The 17,387-nt window shown below is 36.9% G+C and overlaps 1 protein-coding gene and 1 long non-coding RNA gene across 4 annotated transcripts in view; one reads left to right on the forward strand and one right to left on the reverse strand.

Annotated features, from left to right (window-relative positions):
* LOC141375927 (uncharacterized) overlaps nucleotides 1-17,387 on the forward strand; it is a 101,854-nt gene that overhangs the window by 37,785 nt on the left and 46,682 nt on the right. The gene's annotated exons all lie outside the window — the stretch shown is intronic.
* The window catches only part of mtor (mechanistic target of rapamycin kinase), a 244,731-nt gene that overhangs the window by 5,266 nt on the left and 222,078 nt on the right, over nucleotides 1-17,387 (reverse strand). The window contains exons 48-57 of the mRNA NM_001077211.3: nucleotides 16,345-16,492; nucleotides 14,926-15,048; nucleotides 12,222-12,304; nucleotides 12,043-12,115; nucleotides 11,892-11,966; nucleotides 6,678-6,813; nucleotides 6,542-6,607; nucleotides 6,138-6,218; nucleotides 2,728-2,808; nucleotides 2,541-2,646 (exon numbers count right to left, since the gene is read on the reverse strand). Of these exons, the coding sequence (NP_001070679.3) occupies nucleotides 2,541-2,646; nucleotides 2,728-2,808; nucleotides 6,138-6,218; nucleotides 6,542-6,607; nucleotides 6,678-6,813; nucleotides 11,892-11,966; nucleotides 12,043-12,115; nucleotides 12,222-12,304; nucleotides 14,926-15,048; nucleotides 16,345-16,492 (972 nt within the window). The remainder of the gene's footprint in view (nucleotides 1-2,540; nucleotides 2,647-2,727; nucleotides 2,809-6,137; nucleotides 6,219-6,541; nucleotides 6,608-6,677; nucleotides 6,814-11,891; nucleotides 11,967-12,042; nucleotides 12,116-12,221; nucleotides 12,305-14,925; nucleotides 15,049-16,344; nucleotides 16,493-17,387) is intronic.

Genomic DNA, 17,387 nt, shown 5'->3' on the forward strand with positions numbered 1-17,387 from the left:
GGTTGCAGCTGGAAGGGCATCCGCTGTGTAAAACATATGCTAATAAATCATTCGGTTCATTCCGCTGTGGCGACCCCAGATTAATAAAGGAACTAAGCCAAAAAGAAAATTAATGAATGATTATAAAGTTTTATAACTATTCAAGATTTTTTTAATTAGAGTTTGATGCATCACTCACTTGTGTTTATATCTCAGACAGTTCTACCTATTAAAGTTAAATATCAATGACAACAGAACATGGGTTACTCTACAATTATTTTTTTTATTCTGGCAAGAATAATAGCAAAAATATATATATATTATTTTTTGCCCACTCAACAATTGACACATTATTGTCTGGCTAGTTTCTGTCCTCTACTAATGAGCTGAAAAGGCAATAATGGTCCAACAATCCTGTCTATTATCACCAATAAAGCCTATAAATTAAGCTTGAGTACACTGTAAGCCGATGGGCTCATATATTCTTTTCCAGTTATCAAATACTTAATTTGTTACTTAATTTTTTTTACATTGCTTTAACTTCAAAATGATACATCAGTTTAAAACCAATAAATGGTGAAAAAACATATTCTGTAATCTTAAAACCACCTGGGTCTCCACTTTTGCCATGGCCTCTTTTTTGTTGTAACAAACTTAACTTATCCCCTAGGTTTTTCCCAACTTTAACAAAACACTTCCTTTCCATGGCTGTTGCAATTTCTAGCCAAGAATTATTGGTCATCTGGTCATCTCTATGCTGATCACGCATGGTTGGATAGTTAAGATGTCTGTACATTCGTACTGTTACAGTCAAAATCTCTTCAAAGTGATTCAAATTCAACTCAAATCAAGCGCGGCGCCGCGCGAAACTGTTCACCCGAAATCATGTCGCGCGCGTCCAAAGTGAACCTCCGCAAACACGGCGATGACGTCACATTCGCCGCGCGCACTGAGCTATTGCATGCTGGTCTTTTCTTATTTGTAGTTTTAATACTGCAAATTAAAATAGGAATAGTGAAATAAAGAACTACACCACCACGAAACGAAGCAACAACAAAAAAATTAAATGAGCATTAGGAGTAGCGTTACATGTACATCGGAAAAATAAGACCTGTGCAAACATATTTCAGACCTGGAACAGCGAATTTGAGACTTTTTAAGGCCTAAAATTTAGATGTTTATATTTTAGACATTTTAAGACCCCACGGAAACCCTGTGTAAGCCGGATGGTACAGCAGAGGGCAGGTTTCATCCACCTTTTTTTGCGCTTTTTGGATATGCACATAAAAACGGTTGATCGAAACGCTATAATGCGCATATATTTTGAAAATGTGTGTGAATGGACAAACCAGCAGGCTAAGCACATTGTAAAACATCTAAAGTGTTGTTTTGGTCATTTTAAACCGCCTCAACCATTTCAGTATTATATTATATTAATAATGACCTCCAGAACTGTCAAGAGTGCCTGCACTCCGTGTCTCGCGCCTTCCAGCGCGCGTTCACTGCGTGCAGGATTGCCTTCTGATGCGCAAGTCACTTATTAAATGAAGATAATTTATTCATGCAGCTGCTCCTACTGATGCTAATTCTGTTTTTACTTTTGATATTTGTCGCCAGTTAATCAGGTGGCAATTTTGTTTGACTTGTTGGACAGAAACGCTGCTTTATTTGCAGTCTTTTATGCGATATTCCAGTTTTGGGCATACATTTAATTAGCATTTTAGATGATACCATAGCTAATCACATCAGCACAGCTGTCCCCTTTTTTCCCTATGTACCTGTAGGTGAACAGCTCCTCCAGGTGTGGCAATGGGCATTCATCCTCTGCTATTTCTTCCTCATTTCTTCTGTCTTAAATCTCCATATGTAATTGATAACTTTGTGACTGTATGATGACGGTCACGTAAATCTGCAGTAGCCTGAACTTGTTTTTCGGTTCAAATAATGTACCAGGCTTTTCATTGGTCCGTTAAGATCAGCTTTTTTTATTGGCTACCGAAATGCTGGTCAGTGCGTGGCTGAAATATTAATTTATTTACAGTACTCTGTAACGAATTGTGATTTTAAAAGTAACGAAGTAGATTACTCAGCTTAATTTTTACTCAAGTACAAGTAAAATTACAGGCTTAAAATTCTACTCATGAAAGTACAATTACCCCAAAAATGTACTTAATTACAGTAACGTGAGTAGTTGTAATTCGTTACTCCCACCACTGGATGTTTGTGTTCTGCTCGTCACTGAGGCTAAGCACGCACACACAACAGTATGCGCTCTTTCGGGCGTTTAAAAACATGAATGATTCGAACGTACATCAATGTATGATGCACATCCCATGCTGCAAACAATATATTACAGCACATGCTTTTAGTCATTTTCACGTGGAACTGAGCTTTGCAGAGCAACAAATGTGTACAACTGTTAGGGGGCGGTATATGATGCAATAATGGTTTATCTCGATTAATGTTTTTTCATAATCTTAGAAGCCAATCCAAGATAAAAATGAGAGGGTTGACAGGTATGGCTCCTCACAATTCCTCAAGCAGACCAACATAACACTTACCATCCAATGTAGCATTGGCACAGGTTTTCATGTGACGTAGCTTGCTTAATGAGCAGCTCCACTTGAGTTGGTACGTCCAGAGTCTCATCATGGGAAAAATCTCGACCTGAAAAAAAAAACATTAGAACTTTAAATTTTTTTTTGCCATATTATAAATGTTGAATTTGTGTTTGTGTATAGGTCTCACCAGTTAACTTGTCCCGCACTCGGTTGATGATCTGAATGGCTTTCTTGTTCAAGGCTTCAGGTTGCACAAGGCCGTCTCCAACTGAAAGAGAAACATTTCAATTAAATATAGTGCATAAATAACAAGCATAAACCTGATTCTTCTCATAATTGCAGTAATTAGTTTAAAATAAGCATTTAAAAAGCTTTTTTATTTCCCGTTTGGCCTTAAAGTTTAAAAGTGGGGGATTAAAAAAGCTGAAGTGCATGTCATGATTTAAAGGGGGACCTATTATGTAAAAATCACATTCATAAGGGTTTAAACACAGTTGTGTGTCTACAGTTTGTGAATATGACCAGCCTCTAATGGTAAAAATTAATTCATTGTATTTTTTTTTTAAATCACACTTCCTAAAAACTTTGATTGACATTCTCCCTTTGGTCATGTCATTGGACGGGGAAAAGCCCCACCCATCAGCAGGGTGGACTGGCCATCTGGCAGACCGGGCAGTTTTCCGCTGGGGCGACGTACTTTTTGGGCCAGGCTGAAGATCTTCTTATGATCTGATCTGCTCATAAAACACTTAGCCGACCGTGTTTTTCTGCCTAATTAATTGACGATGCTGTAATCTGTGATGCTCTAAAAGTGAGATGTTTCTTTTTCGGACAGACCGGCCCATGTGACATTGGTTCTTTTCTTCATTGACATAGGGCTGACCCAATCAGAACTTTCCATTTACATAACTGTCTATATACTTTTTAAAACTTTTGAAACTTCTTCATATGCTGTTTCCTTAACCTGCAAGTCTTTATTTTACAAATTATATATATATACATATCATAAAGAATATATGCTTGTCAAGCACTATGAGGAGTGTCATTAATGTATTTTAGGATGCACTCAGTCAGAAGACAATCGCATGAGATATCATGACATTTTGTTTTTGATCGTCAGCATGATGTAGGCCTATATAGCTACAATAATATTTATACAATATGGTTATAATTAGGGCTGCTCGATTTTGGGAAAAATCATAATCACGATTATTTTGGTCATAATTGAAATCACGATTATTCAAAACGATTACTGTTAAAGTCAAAATTATTAGCGCTCCTGAGAATTTTGTAAAAAATAAATATTTCCCAAATGATGTTTAACAGAGCAAGGACTTTTAACAGTATTTCCTCTTATATTTTTCTTCTGGAGAAAGGCTTTTTTTTTTTTATTTTGGCTAGAATAAAAGCAGGTTTTTTCCAGCAAGTCTATAATATTAGCAGCGGATGCTCTTCCAGCCGCAACCCATTCCTGGGAAAATATTATATTATATTAAATTATATAATATTATATTAAATTATAATACATTATATTATATACAATTATTTATATTGTATTATATTAAATTATTTATATTATATTAAATTATATTATATTAATATATATTATATTATTTTATATTATATTATATTAAATTATTTGTATTATATTATATTAAATTATATTATATTATACTAAATTATATTATATTTTATTATATTATATTATATTATATTATATTATTTTATAGTAAATTTCAATTCAATTCTATTCAATTCAGCTTTATTTGTATAGCGCTTTTACAATGTAGATTGTGTCAAAGCAGCTTCACGTAAATAGTCATAGTAACTGGATCAGGGTAGTTCAGTTTTTAGTGTTTAAGTTCAGTTCAGTTTAGCTCAGTTCAGTGTGGTTTGAAATCCTTACTGAGAGTCCAAACACTGAAGAGCAAATTCATCGATGAGTAGCTTTTCAGATCCTGAACCATGCAAGCCAGTGGCGACAGCGGAGAGGGAAAAAAAACTTCACCAATAGGAGAGTGAAGAAAAAAAACCTTGAGAGATCCAGACCATTTTAATTTCTCTGCTGGCCAAATTATATTATATTATATTAAATTATATTATATTTCATTAAATTCTATTCTATTATTTTATTTTATTTTATTTTTTTTATTTTATATTATATTATATTATATTAAACTATATAATATTATATTAGTTTATATTATATTATTTTATATTATTATATTATTGTATAAGTTTATTAAATTCACCTATAGTGCATGGACTGTAAGGGAAACCGAATCACCCGCATATTAAGAGTTATAATATAGAATATTATAGCGGCGCAGTGGGTAGCACTGTTGCCTCACAGCAAGAAGGTCGCTGGATCGAGCCTCAGCTGGCTCAGTTGGCATTTCGGTGTGGAGTTTGCATGTTCTCCTCGTGTTGACGTGGGTTTACTCCGGTTGCTCCATTTTCCCTTATAGTCCAATGACTATGCACTATAACTAAATTTGGTAAGCTAAATGGGTTGTACTGTATGTGTGTGAATGAGATTGTATGGGTGTTTCCCAGTGGTGGGTTGCATCTAGAAGGGCATCTGCTGCATAAAACATATGCTGGATAAGTTGGCGCTGTGGTGAACCCTGATTAATAAAGGGAGTAAGCCGAAAATGAATGAATGAGTTATATTATATTATTATTATATTATATATATTATATTATTACCAACTGTCAATGCGTTCTGTAATGTTTTGCACGTTCCCGTGAAGGGGTAGGGGTGTCCCAATTCTCTTTAGCTTGAAGGCGTAGGGCTAAGGGTAAGGTGTGAAAAGCCCTTTGAACGAAGATTTTTCAGGATCACACTCGAAACCAAGGGGTAAGAAAATTTCACAGAAACACCTACCACAACTGCAGAAGCAACCAGAAGTAAGGAGATCCACAAATTAGTATTTTTTGTCATTATTGTGAATTTTTACAACAAACAAACACATGTTTTAATATATTCATAACCGCTTTCATGTTTCATCGTTATGCTTTTAAAAAAAAACACTAAAATGAAAAACGCTAAATTTCGCGATCTATAATTCATAATAACAACTCCTGTACAGCAGTCCCACAGCATTCTGTCACTCGATGACACTCGAATATCCTGTCAGTAATGTCTAGTGGCTGTGAATGAGCTTTTTACAGTGTCTGCAATAATGTTAATGTTGGGTTCGTGTGTTTACATTGCTGAATATGACCATAGAGTAAATGCACAGTATAGTTACGATCTTATTGCCGCATTAGATCGTTCAGAGATTTCCTGAACATAAATACCAAAAAATAACCCAACTGGAATAACTACAGCAGTCGAGATCGTCTGATCTCATATGAAGCAAGAGATCGCAACGACATGTGATGACGTGTGCAGGTGCTGTAGCGCTGTCCCAATTCTTACGAGTAAATTTTGAAGCCCTTCCCCTTCACCCTCGATTTTAAGGGCCAAGGGGAAGGGGTACAAAATAGAATTGGGATTGGGCCTTTCTTACAAACCCTCCATTACAAGAAATCAATAATATCAATAATTAAACAACAACAAAGACAACAAACAAAGACACTTTAAAGACTTACTGAAAGAGTGAATGGACTCAGGCACGGTAGTTCCAGGCTTTTTGTGCGTTGTTTCTCCCAGGTCAATACCCTCCATGGCTTCTACACGAAACATACCAAAAACATACCACAAAAATGTATCGATTTCCAGGAACGTTAGTTTTGATGGAAATTCTATATGAACATGAGCACTTAAATATGTATGCCACTGCCATTATGAGGCATTCTAAAAAATGAAAGCAAAGTATATGGGATTTCTAGTAAATCTCTGTACTGTACAGAAGGACTAGTAACAGCATATCATAGTTGACAACAAGTTTTGACATGAAAAACACACCAAATAAAACTGTCAATTTTCATTTCATCACAGAGTTTAATTTAGTTTGCTGCTGATAATTGGAATGGAGATGAAGTCCAAGGCTTACCAACAGACTGTCCTGCAGTATAGGAGTCAGTTCTGGTCCGGGATCGCTTATTTCCTTTAGTGTTTGCTGTAAGACGGAGAAGCATCAGTTGCATGACTCTGATATGGTTTTGAACAAGTAAAGGTTGTGTACTCACTGTCCATAAGCCTCCAGTTGAGTAACGGGTCATAGACAAAGGCCTCCAGCACAGCCATGACACTGTCCCTGTGTTCCCGGAGCACCTCCATCACTGTGTGGCATGTGATACGGTAGTTACCATCCAGTCCCGTCACCTAAGTGGGGAAATAATCTGTTGTTTAGCAAGAAAGATTAATTTATTCTCTACAAACACTAGGCAATTTAGCCAGAATTTAATTATTTAACACTGGGGGCTGTTGGGGATGTTTTCATCCACTCTGAGATGATTTTGAGTCTCACTTTGGCCACAACTTTCTCTGTGTTTCAGCAAATGGAGCGATTTTGGTGACAATTTTTATTTTGACACACATTTTTGTAAAAATGCTTTTGAAGATTTCAAAAACTCAACAATACACCCTGGGCCAATTGACTATCCTTTCAATATGTTTGTGGTTGCTTTTGTCCCATTAACTTTCATTAAACAACATATAATCATGCATTCTTGATTGTTGTTGCTTTTTCCTGTTGCGAAGAGGTCAAATTTGTTATTTTTACTGTGTGTACTAAGTGTGTGAGAGCAACCTTTGCATACTTTAACATGTCTGAGAAAATCAAAATAAGCACCTCAGCTCTCAGAACATAGTGTATTCATGCGCAGTTTCACACACATTATAATTAGCTGTTTTACCCCACATAACCCTATAATAAAGTCAGAAACTTTTTCACAGGCTTATCTAAAGGGTTAATGATCCCAACTAGGCTTGGGCGGTAAGACGGTAATATGGTATACCGCAGGATCGAAAAATAGCAATGGTGTCAGTTTAAATACTGTTATACCATCATAAAAACAATGCACAAATAGTAGACAAGTATTAAATATTAAAGATAATTTATTTAATGCCTAAAAATTAGTATGCGTGATTGTCATCATGGGACAGTGTGGAGGAGAGAGAGAGAGGTGAGGTAAGATGGCGAGCTGGTCTCGAAAAAGAACACAACCTCTGCAGTTTGGCAGTATTTCCAGGTTTCAACCGAAGGAGAATGGAGACGTGGTAAATGCAAACTAGAGGTCTGCATTCCCTCTGCTGTACCGCGGGACTCGACCAGATTTCTTGCAGTGCGGGAATACATTTCTGTATAAAGCGCAGGACCGGTCGGTAACTTTGGTGTAATTTGAACAATATCACTCCCGAGCACGCGCACATCCACGTGAATGCTGTTTATGTGTGTGTGTGTGTGTGTGTATGTGTGTGAATGAGAGAGAGCGTAATGCTGTGTGTCACTTGGTGCAGTCTATGTGTGTGTGTGTGTGTGTGTGTGTGTGTATGTGTGTGAATGAGAGAGAGCGTAATGCTGTGTGTCACTTGGTGCAGTCTATGTGTGTGTGTGTGTGTGTGTGTGTGTGAATGAGAGAGAGCGTAATGCTGTGCGTCGCTTGGTGCAGTCTATGTGTGTATGTGTGTGAATGAGAGAGAGCTCTATTTCTGAATTCTGTTCTAATTTCTAGCAAACAAATAAATAAACAAAAGTAACAAACAATAGTGTGTTCAAAAACACTTGTCCAAACACACGTCCTGTTCTTATGCCCCATATGGTGATGCATACGTCTCCAAATCCTGACAGTTAGACAAATCTAAACTTGTTTTTATTAAAACAAATATAAATATTCATATTTATAAATTTTATAAATTAATACTATTGTTATATTACTATTATATTATTAATGCAACAAATCGCACCTTATTGTGCCGGGTATATGATAGGGCGCTAAAACACAAAAGATTTCATGTTCTCCAATTATCAGCTTGTACCAAGTAAATTAAAACTGCCATTTTGCAATGAGCTGAAAGGCAGTTTAAAGCAATATTTGCTCTAAGATCAGCTCAAAATAACAAACCAGCATGAGATCCTCTAACTCCAGTAGTCAACATTCAAACTGGATCAAAAAGACAAGGATTGGTGTTGTTTAATATTTTTAGGACAACTTGGACAAAAGGTTTTGATTCACTTCAAACGTTGACTACTACAGTTAAAATTGTAGTCTGGAATCTTAAAATTAAATCTTGCGTTATGAAATCTATCAAATTTGACTGTCCAAAATCTGAAGACTGGCTAAGCGGTAAGGGTCAGGGTTTAGTTTGTCCCAACACAAATTGATTAGGTTAACTGGATGGATTGAAAATAAAAAAATTAAGCTGTCCCCTCTAAAAACACTTAAGAATTGTCTTGTTTAAACTCATTTTAAATAAGTAACAAGCAGCAAAGGTCATTTTCTGAGTGTGTATCGGTCCATACAAACACTTTATAGCAGTGGTTCTCAAACTGTGGTACGTGTACCACTAGTGGTACGCGGGTTGTCTTCTAGCGGTACGCAGAATAATCCAATATGTCATAAGTACAAGCAACATATATTTCAAAACTTATCTAAAATGGTTTATATATAAATATTAGGGATGTAACGGTATTGTAAATACCGTCATACCACAATATTAATTTTTTTCGATATTACCGTAGTCGCATGACTCGGTAAAACTATAGGTCTTCTGAGAAAATTTGCTCAGGTGAATGAAGCGAACGGGAGGTACCGGAAACTACAATTCCCATTAGCCCAGGCTTGCCCATCATCCCTTGCGGTCTGTTGTCGCTACAGATCCAGTAATACGGAAATGGAGTGTGCTGCTTGAAGCGAGGATGAAAAAGAGCTGGAAAACCCTGAAGCGGGTGTAGTCGCCGCGTGCGTACTGAATAGCTGTGTTGTCGCGCGAGTTCTTATCAGCTGTGTTGTCGCGCGCGTACTGAATAGCGGTGTTGTCGCGCAAGTTCTGATCAGCTGTGTTGTCGCGCGCGTTCTGATCAGCTGTGTTGTCGCGCGCGTACTGTAAAGCGGGGACTTTCTATCCAAGACTAAAAAGGGCATGTGCACTGCACAGGTTGAGCCCTGTGTGTGCACGTGCCTGCAAGTTGGGGAATACGACTAATAATCAGTCATGGGGACTGCAGAAACACAGCACACTGTTCAGATTGATGCAGACATGAGACCTCTATCTCACTCATGGTTTGTCCTCTCAAGTGGGGGAAAGACAATGCACAACGTTACCCACTGCTGTCAACCTGGGCCAAGTCATATCTCTGTCCCAGAATCCTCAGTCCCAAATGAGAGGTTTTTTTTCTGTTGCAGGGGACATTGTAAATACCCAGAGATACCAGCTTTTACCAGATTATATTTATATGATAATTTTCCTTTAAACTCATCTCTATCTAAGTGAGTGAGTGATTAATTGTTGAATGTGATGAGTTTTCAACACTAATAAATTGAAACTTAATTTTTTTACATGGTTTAATATTTTTTTTGTTATTAAAATTGAAGTTCCTGTTTCAAAGCTTACAGATAGATGACTAATTTGTATGTCATTGACACTTTTGGCACTTTTTTGGAGTATTTTCATAAGTTTTGTTTTTTCCTGTAAATGATTCAATAAATACCGTACCGTGACATTCATACCGAGGTATTACCGTACCGTGAAATTCTGATACCGTTACATCCCTAATAAATATGATGAAATAAAGCCTATATTTATGAGGTCCAAGCAACATTTGCAGGTTTTGATCCATAGGATACTACAGATTAACACTTTACATTTAAGTACAGCAGTTTTTTGTTTTTTTTACTTTTTAAGAACAGTAACCTACCATTTTACCAACTACCAGTAACATACCAACTACACATTTTAATTTAAACGTTGACATTTTATTTTGTTTGATTGTTTGTTTTTTCACATATAAGCACAGTACAGTGTTAATGTTTAAACTATTTATAGTGTTAAAAGCGGCTGATAAAAATTAATACTTCTAATAATAGTAGTTAATCTGCCACGTTTTTAAACTGAGCAGAACTGGAGCTGCTTTACTGGGCCTACTACGCTACTGTATTTCAATACTGGTCATTATGATGGTACTTGGAGGGACAGTTTTTTCTGAGGTGGTACTTGATGAAAAAAGTTTGAGAACCACTACTTTATACCATATTAAAGAACAGAAAACACTATTATAAACGCCACAGCACGGAAACTGCCCTGATTAAAATCACCAACGACCTTCTTATGGCAGCTGATTCTGGACTAGTATCTATTCTCATTCTCCTCGACCTGAGAACAGCCTTTGACACTATTTGTCACAGCACCCTCATCACTAGACTATCCACTCTTGGCATCACCAATACCCCACTTGACTGGTTTAAATCTTATCTCTCTGGCCGCACTCAGTTCATTCAACTTAAATCATTCACTTCTCAGCATTTGACAGTTTCTTCGGGTGTTCCCCAGGGCTCAGTCCTGGGGCCCCTGCTTTTTATCATCTATCTCCTTCCACTTGGTAATGCGGATGACACCCAGCTCTATCTCTCAGGCAAACCCTCTTCTTGTTTTCCACCTACATCCCTTACAGTGTGCTTAGCAGAAATCAAGTCCTGGCTCTCTCTTAACTTCCTCAAACTAAATAGTTCAAAAACTGAGGTTTTGCTTGTTGCTACCAAATAAACACTTTCCAAAACTGACAGCTTTTCTCTTTCAATTGACGACTGTTCCATCAATCCCTCTTAACAGGTTAAGGGTCTGGGTTTCATCCTTGACAGCACCCTATCTTTTGATTCTCACATCAATAACATCCCCTGGTCTGCTTACTTCTCTTACCCCTCATGCCACTGCTGTTCTCGTTCATAGCCTTGTCACGTCTCGTTTAGATTACTGCATTCAAAGCCATCCACAATCTTGCCCCTCTATATTTGTCTGCCCTCATCCATATTTCTGCTCCTTCTCGCACCCTGCGATGATCTTCCTCCCTCCACTTGTCTGTTCCCTCTTCTCGTCTTTCGACTATGGAAAACAGAGCATTTAGCTGCTCTGCTCCGCGGCTTTGGAACTCATTACCACCTGCCATCAGAAACATTGACTCCCTCACACCATTCAAATCAAGACTCAAAACCCACTTATTTAAGATGGCTTTTAATACTTAATTTTATCTGCACTATTGTTGTGTATATTTTATTATTTCTCTTGTTATTTTATTGCTCTTGTGGATTGTACGGTGTCCTTGAGTTGCTAGAAAGGCGCCTTTAAATAAAATACATTATTATAAATATTATTTTGGCAAAAATTCCATGAAAAGTTGCAAGTGAAGACAAGTTCAGGGGAAAATGGGGTATTTAATACTTCAAAAGCACTCCTGATCATCTTACCTCCATGGCATTGGTTAACATGCGGGTTAATCTAAAAGGAATTTTCTCTGGGAATTTTTCTCTGGTCATTGCAACCTTAAAAAAAACAACAAAACACATTAGTCACCAAGAAAAAAAATGCTGCATGTTCTTTATTTAGTATTGTTTCTACCTCAAAACAGTCTCCAAAATCGATATGCAGTATCTTTCCACTGAGCCTGTCCAACATCAGATTAGAAGGATGCCTGTGGTTGGACAGGAAAAAATAATGATTAAATAATAATAAATCTGAATAATTTACAAATAAACTAGTTTTACTAATAAAAAGACGTTTGGTGGTTTAGTTTGTACCTGTCTCCAAGTCCTAAGATATAGCCAACCATGGACATAACAGCTAGCGAGCGTGTGTAGTTGGTCCTCCTGTCAAACCAGACCTGTAAAAAGACAGGAATGTAAAAAATTAAAGAGGGACTATTATGCAAAATCACTTTCATGAGGAGTTTAAACACAGTTGTGTGGCAAATATAACATGTTTCTAAAGATAGACATGAATTCATTTTTTTTATAATCCTACTTGACAAAAACTCTCCCTTTGTACATGTCATCAGAGGGAGAAAGCCCCGTCTATTTATTGACAATCTCTCCCTTATTAGCAAAGACATCAGTCTTGTTTTTAAATCTGCCCCTATGCTGGCACATAGGCATTTGTAGCTCTGCCCTCTTTGAGGGCAGTCTCATTTCAATTTAAAGTGACAGTCACCAAAATTGCACTATTAAGATCAAATTCTAAAAAGGGCCATTATAAAACATTGTTTGTGGGCTATTTCGAGCTGAAATTTCACATACACACAAGGGACATCAGACACTTTATTTTACATCTTGTAAAAAGAGGCATAATAGGTGCCCTTTAATGAAAGAATGTTTGCACTGCATGTACAATTACCTAAAAGGGACTTTTGACAGAATTTGCTGCAACTCCTGTAGAATTGTTTTATGAACTTTTAGAGCTCAGAACTTTATTTTCACAATAACATGAGAAGGGCCTGACAGAATCCACAGATTTTTTTTCTGCACAGATATTGGTAAAGAAATCCACAGTTTTATGCAAAAGGGTTTTATGAATAAACTATAGTAGCTGTAAATGTAACTAAAACAGCTAAATAAATAAACACTTACCTCCTCATATAATACCAGAAAAAGAGAAAACACTTTACAAATCGTACTATAGACAAATCATCTGAACATTTGCATATTATTCAATATTACTGAATTTCATTTAATGAATGAAATATATATACACAAGCAAATAAATTAATTAATTAAAAGTCTGAAATCTGTAGTTTCAGATTTCATGTGAGCTCTGCCAGCTAGGAGATTTATTATTTATTATATCTTAAAGCAACCAAGTTTCTGTGTGTGTGTTTGTATATATATATATATATATATATATATATATATATATATATATATATATATATATATATATATATATATATATATATATATGAGCAATATCACAAGTGTAGCAGTGGGCTATGGCTGTATATCAGCACTGGTGGGAGGCATGATTCATGCACATCTGCAGCTGACGTCAGAAGAGCAGAAGCCGTTACTAATGCACCAACGTCACTTTAGAGCTAGTATTTGAATGATTCTCTATAGCGTAACGTGAAGTGGTGCTTCTGGTGTGTGACCCCCTTAAGGTGATGACAAAACAGCAAATTTTATAAGGCTGAACGTGACATGAAACGCCATTCATTCAACAGAGATTTCTCACCAGACTGCTGTTGTGTTTGCGAAAAGGAGGGACAAGGCTGAATCCAGCTTCTTATTCGCAGCTTCTTATTGACTCTATCCGGTCCACTTTAAAAACCACGAGGCTTCCGTTTTTCAGCTTTTTATTCGCACTCAAGAGAACACACTGAGCAAGGGTTTATTATGCGGTTCTGGCGCCATCTTGTGGAAACACAACGACAACTGTCTTTGGCCGCCAACGAGCTCTCAGAAAAGGTAAATGTTTTAAAATAGGCAGTATTCTTGCAAATAAAATGCATAGTTGCAATCTAAACAACTACATTCTTGACTAAAGCCTCGAAAGTATATTTTGTTGTCTAACCGCAGTAATATTTGTCAAACTGTAGTGTCTGCTTGTGGCTGGCTGTATGTGGGCGGAGTAATACACAAAGGGTAAAGAGGCTGTACGGATGCTGATATTACTTAAATATATCATGGCTATCAGCCAATCAGATTCGAGATCCAGACAGAACTGTTGAATAAATATATATAGATTAATCTAGATTAAAATGGCTCATTTAATTCTGCCGAAGGCATTCAGAATATGTGTGCTACCCAAATAATAACTAAAAGTAAGTCTTTGAGAACAGGCTTCTCAAGCCAGGTGAAACTGCCGAACTGCAGTTAAAGTTAAAATTACAGGAAACTCTTACATAAAAAGCACTTTCTGTAAACACCATAATTATATTATTGACTATTAAGGCAAACAACTAGATTACAGATGTCCATGTAAGTGTAGTCAGTAGTGTCTTCGAAGTAAGTGGAAGATTTAGAAGGGCATCCTGCTCATGTGATTTAGAAGGGCACTATTTTGTCAGACGGCTCACCGGTTTGACTTTCATTCACCATTATTCAATTTAAAAAGCACCCGCTCCATTTTATTTTTTTTTTAGTTTTACTCAAAAGCATAAACTCTACAGGTGCCTGATAGTTAGATGTGTAGCTAACATTAATTAGATTCACTCTAGTGAACTGCATCCATGTTAGCACGTCATGTTTGATGTGGTAATTTCACAGTAGGAATACACACAGGTTCGAAGACTCGTTCTCGCCACCTACAGTGCAATTCGACAAGGTATACATCCGCGCTAAAATATCAAGGTGAAAGTCATCATAGCTTGCGTAGAATAGACCCAGCTCCCAACCCAACTTTGAGAATGGATTAACGGCGATATTTATTTTATTGCGCGATAAGAGTCTCGCATTAACGAAGCATGTTTACAAAACTTTTGCTTTTGAATGAGAAATGATGATTACAAACCTCTGAACTGGGACTCTTCAGCCAAAGCAGTTTGGCCAGGTCATCTCCTGCAGTATTGTTCACTGCATGCTCAAACACTTCCACCTTCTCCATTAGAGTCAAATGGTCATAGTCAGGGGCCATCTGAAACAAATGGGGAGACTTTTTAGCTCTTTAGCACCAAATACAGCCACGTCTAAAATTATTCATATCCCTGGCAAATTCAAAGTTACTTTTATTCAGCCAGCAACAGGGAATGTGATTGTCTGCTCTCCCTTCTCCCCCTCGGCCCGCACATACATTAGAGTCTTACCTTCTGAGTCTGAGCATGCTTATGTTATCGATAATGCAACTGTTCAGTTAGGAAGAGAAGTGTATATGAAACTCTCTCAAAAGTGACGCTGGATCTTCAGTTTCGCGCTCTGGTGCATTTTGCACTGACAGTACACTTTGCACCACCTCTTTCAATCTGCGCTGCGCCCGGGCATGGAACGGAGCCCTTACACTTGTCAAATGAACAAGTTTGTTTGGTTAAAGTCTGATCATAAGATTTTTTTTTAGACCATACAACACCATACATAGTAGTATATAATACAGAATAAGAAAAATTAAAGAATGTTTTAATGTTTTTATCTTCCCACAACCCCCCTAAAATAAATTCAATTAATTAAATACAAATATATCCTCTGAAAACGGAAAAAATAAATCCAATTAAAAAATTACGCTGTTACGAATAAATGAGTAAATAAAAAAATTTTTAAAAACTGGCCAGAAGCAACAGTCAAGTCAGCTGTCTCTGAAATTACAAAACGGGCTGTCAAGAGGTTAGGGTCTAGATTTATGCGCATTAAGTGTATCAAAACCCTGGACCAGAAATTTGTCAGCTGCGGCAACTCTAAAACATATGGAGATGGTTAGCAGGAGACTGCTTACAACGATGATGGACATCAATTTTACCAGGAATTTTTCTGTGCTAATGTTGCATTAGTCAAGTGAGCTCTGTGGAGCACCTCACATTGCATTAGGTCATGTCTGGCGCATATAAAGGAGGAGTGGACTAACTTTAAAATGTCTTTCCATTGATATTCCACAATACAGTCATTTTCCTAAGTTTTTAAGGTCTAATAAGGTCTACGTTTAGTGTCAACGTCCAACCGTTTGAAACTTTGGAGTGGTGGTCTTTCACTGCTGATGTCAGTTTGGTGGCTTCAGCCACAATATTCTTAACCACGCCTCTATTACCATTAGTATGAGGAAATGATGCACAAAAAGCTCCGCCCCCTTAACAACATTCAACTTCATGTGGAAGTCGTGAAATAAAAGTTGCAGCAACTTCCGGTCAAAATGAATACAGTAGGATACAGTAATTTTCAGTAATACAGCAAGAAACCGTACAGTAATTTTACAGTAAAAAAATAATTTTAGGGTTTGACACATTACCCTGAGCATGATGCGATGTTCAATGTTGAGCAGGATCTTCTTCTTCTCTCTGTAGTCTCGAATCAGTGCGTGCAGCGTGTCACAGTGAGGAACCCAGCCAATCAGGCCAGAGTTGGTGGAAAGCGGGATCACAGCATAGCGCTGAATACTGCTCAAAAGAAACATTTATCAGAGATAGAGAGAGAGAAAAAAATCAAAACATGAGCCACAAAAATGACAACATCAAAATGTAACTACACCATAAGCTTAGTGATATTTAGAAATAGGACAAATCCACTAGTCTCAAGACTTGTAACGCCTCATTCACACAGGGCGTCAGCGCTTTCCATTCCCTTTGAATCAATGACGTTCATTGCTCATTGCTCGCTGCAGAAATTGGGGATTTCTCAACTTTTCAAGTGCCAACGAAATTGCCAGCCAATCAGATTGCTTCATGCAAATACCCCAGCTATGACAGTAGCCAATTGGGGACAAATTTCATTTGACGCTGTTAGGATAATCATGTCAGCCCCATCTTCAGACACGCCCTCAGTCAAGCGTTGACGCTAAAGCCCCGTGTGAATGCACAGTTATATGACTCTTGGTAAATAGTTTTTAAGTTCTCTGAAATTATTAAAAAAAAAAAAGAAGTATTGAATTTTAACATAAATGAGTCTCTGTTTTACTGGGGTCTATTGTATATATAAAGCATAAATTGCCAAAATTACTGTAGTCATCACTATGAAAAAGACACGGTAATTACTCTATAGACATATTCATCTTTAGAATCTTATATGAATATTTTTTAATAAACACTTGACTATCACCAAAGGTGATGATACTGTAATCAAAGTTCTCATTCAGAGCGAAATATCAAATTCAACCTTTCCCTGACATTACTGACTAAAAAGCTGAATTTTCATGGCCTATAATTAATGCGAAAACAGGCCGCTGTTGTGACTATTAAAATGATTTATATACGCTTATATCTCATTTTGAATAATTTTAATTGCCACAATGAAAACAACAATAGATTATTTGCCTCAAGATTTTAAAAGAACTCT

Source organism: Danio rerio, chromosome 8 (genome assembly GCF_049306965.1).
Source record: "Danio rerio strain Tuebingen ecotype United States chromosome 8, GRCz12tu, whole genome shotgun sequence".
NCBI lineage: Eukaryota > Metazoa > Chordata > Actinopteri > Cypriniformes > Danionidae > Danio > Danio rerio.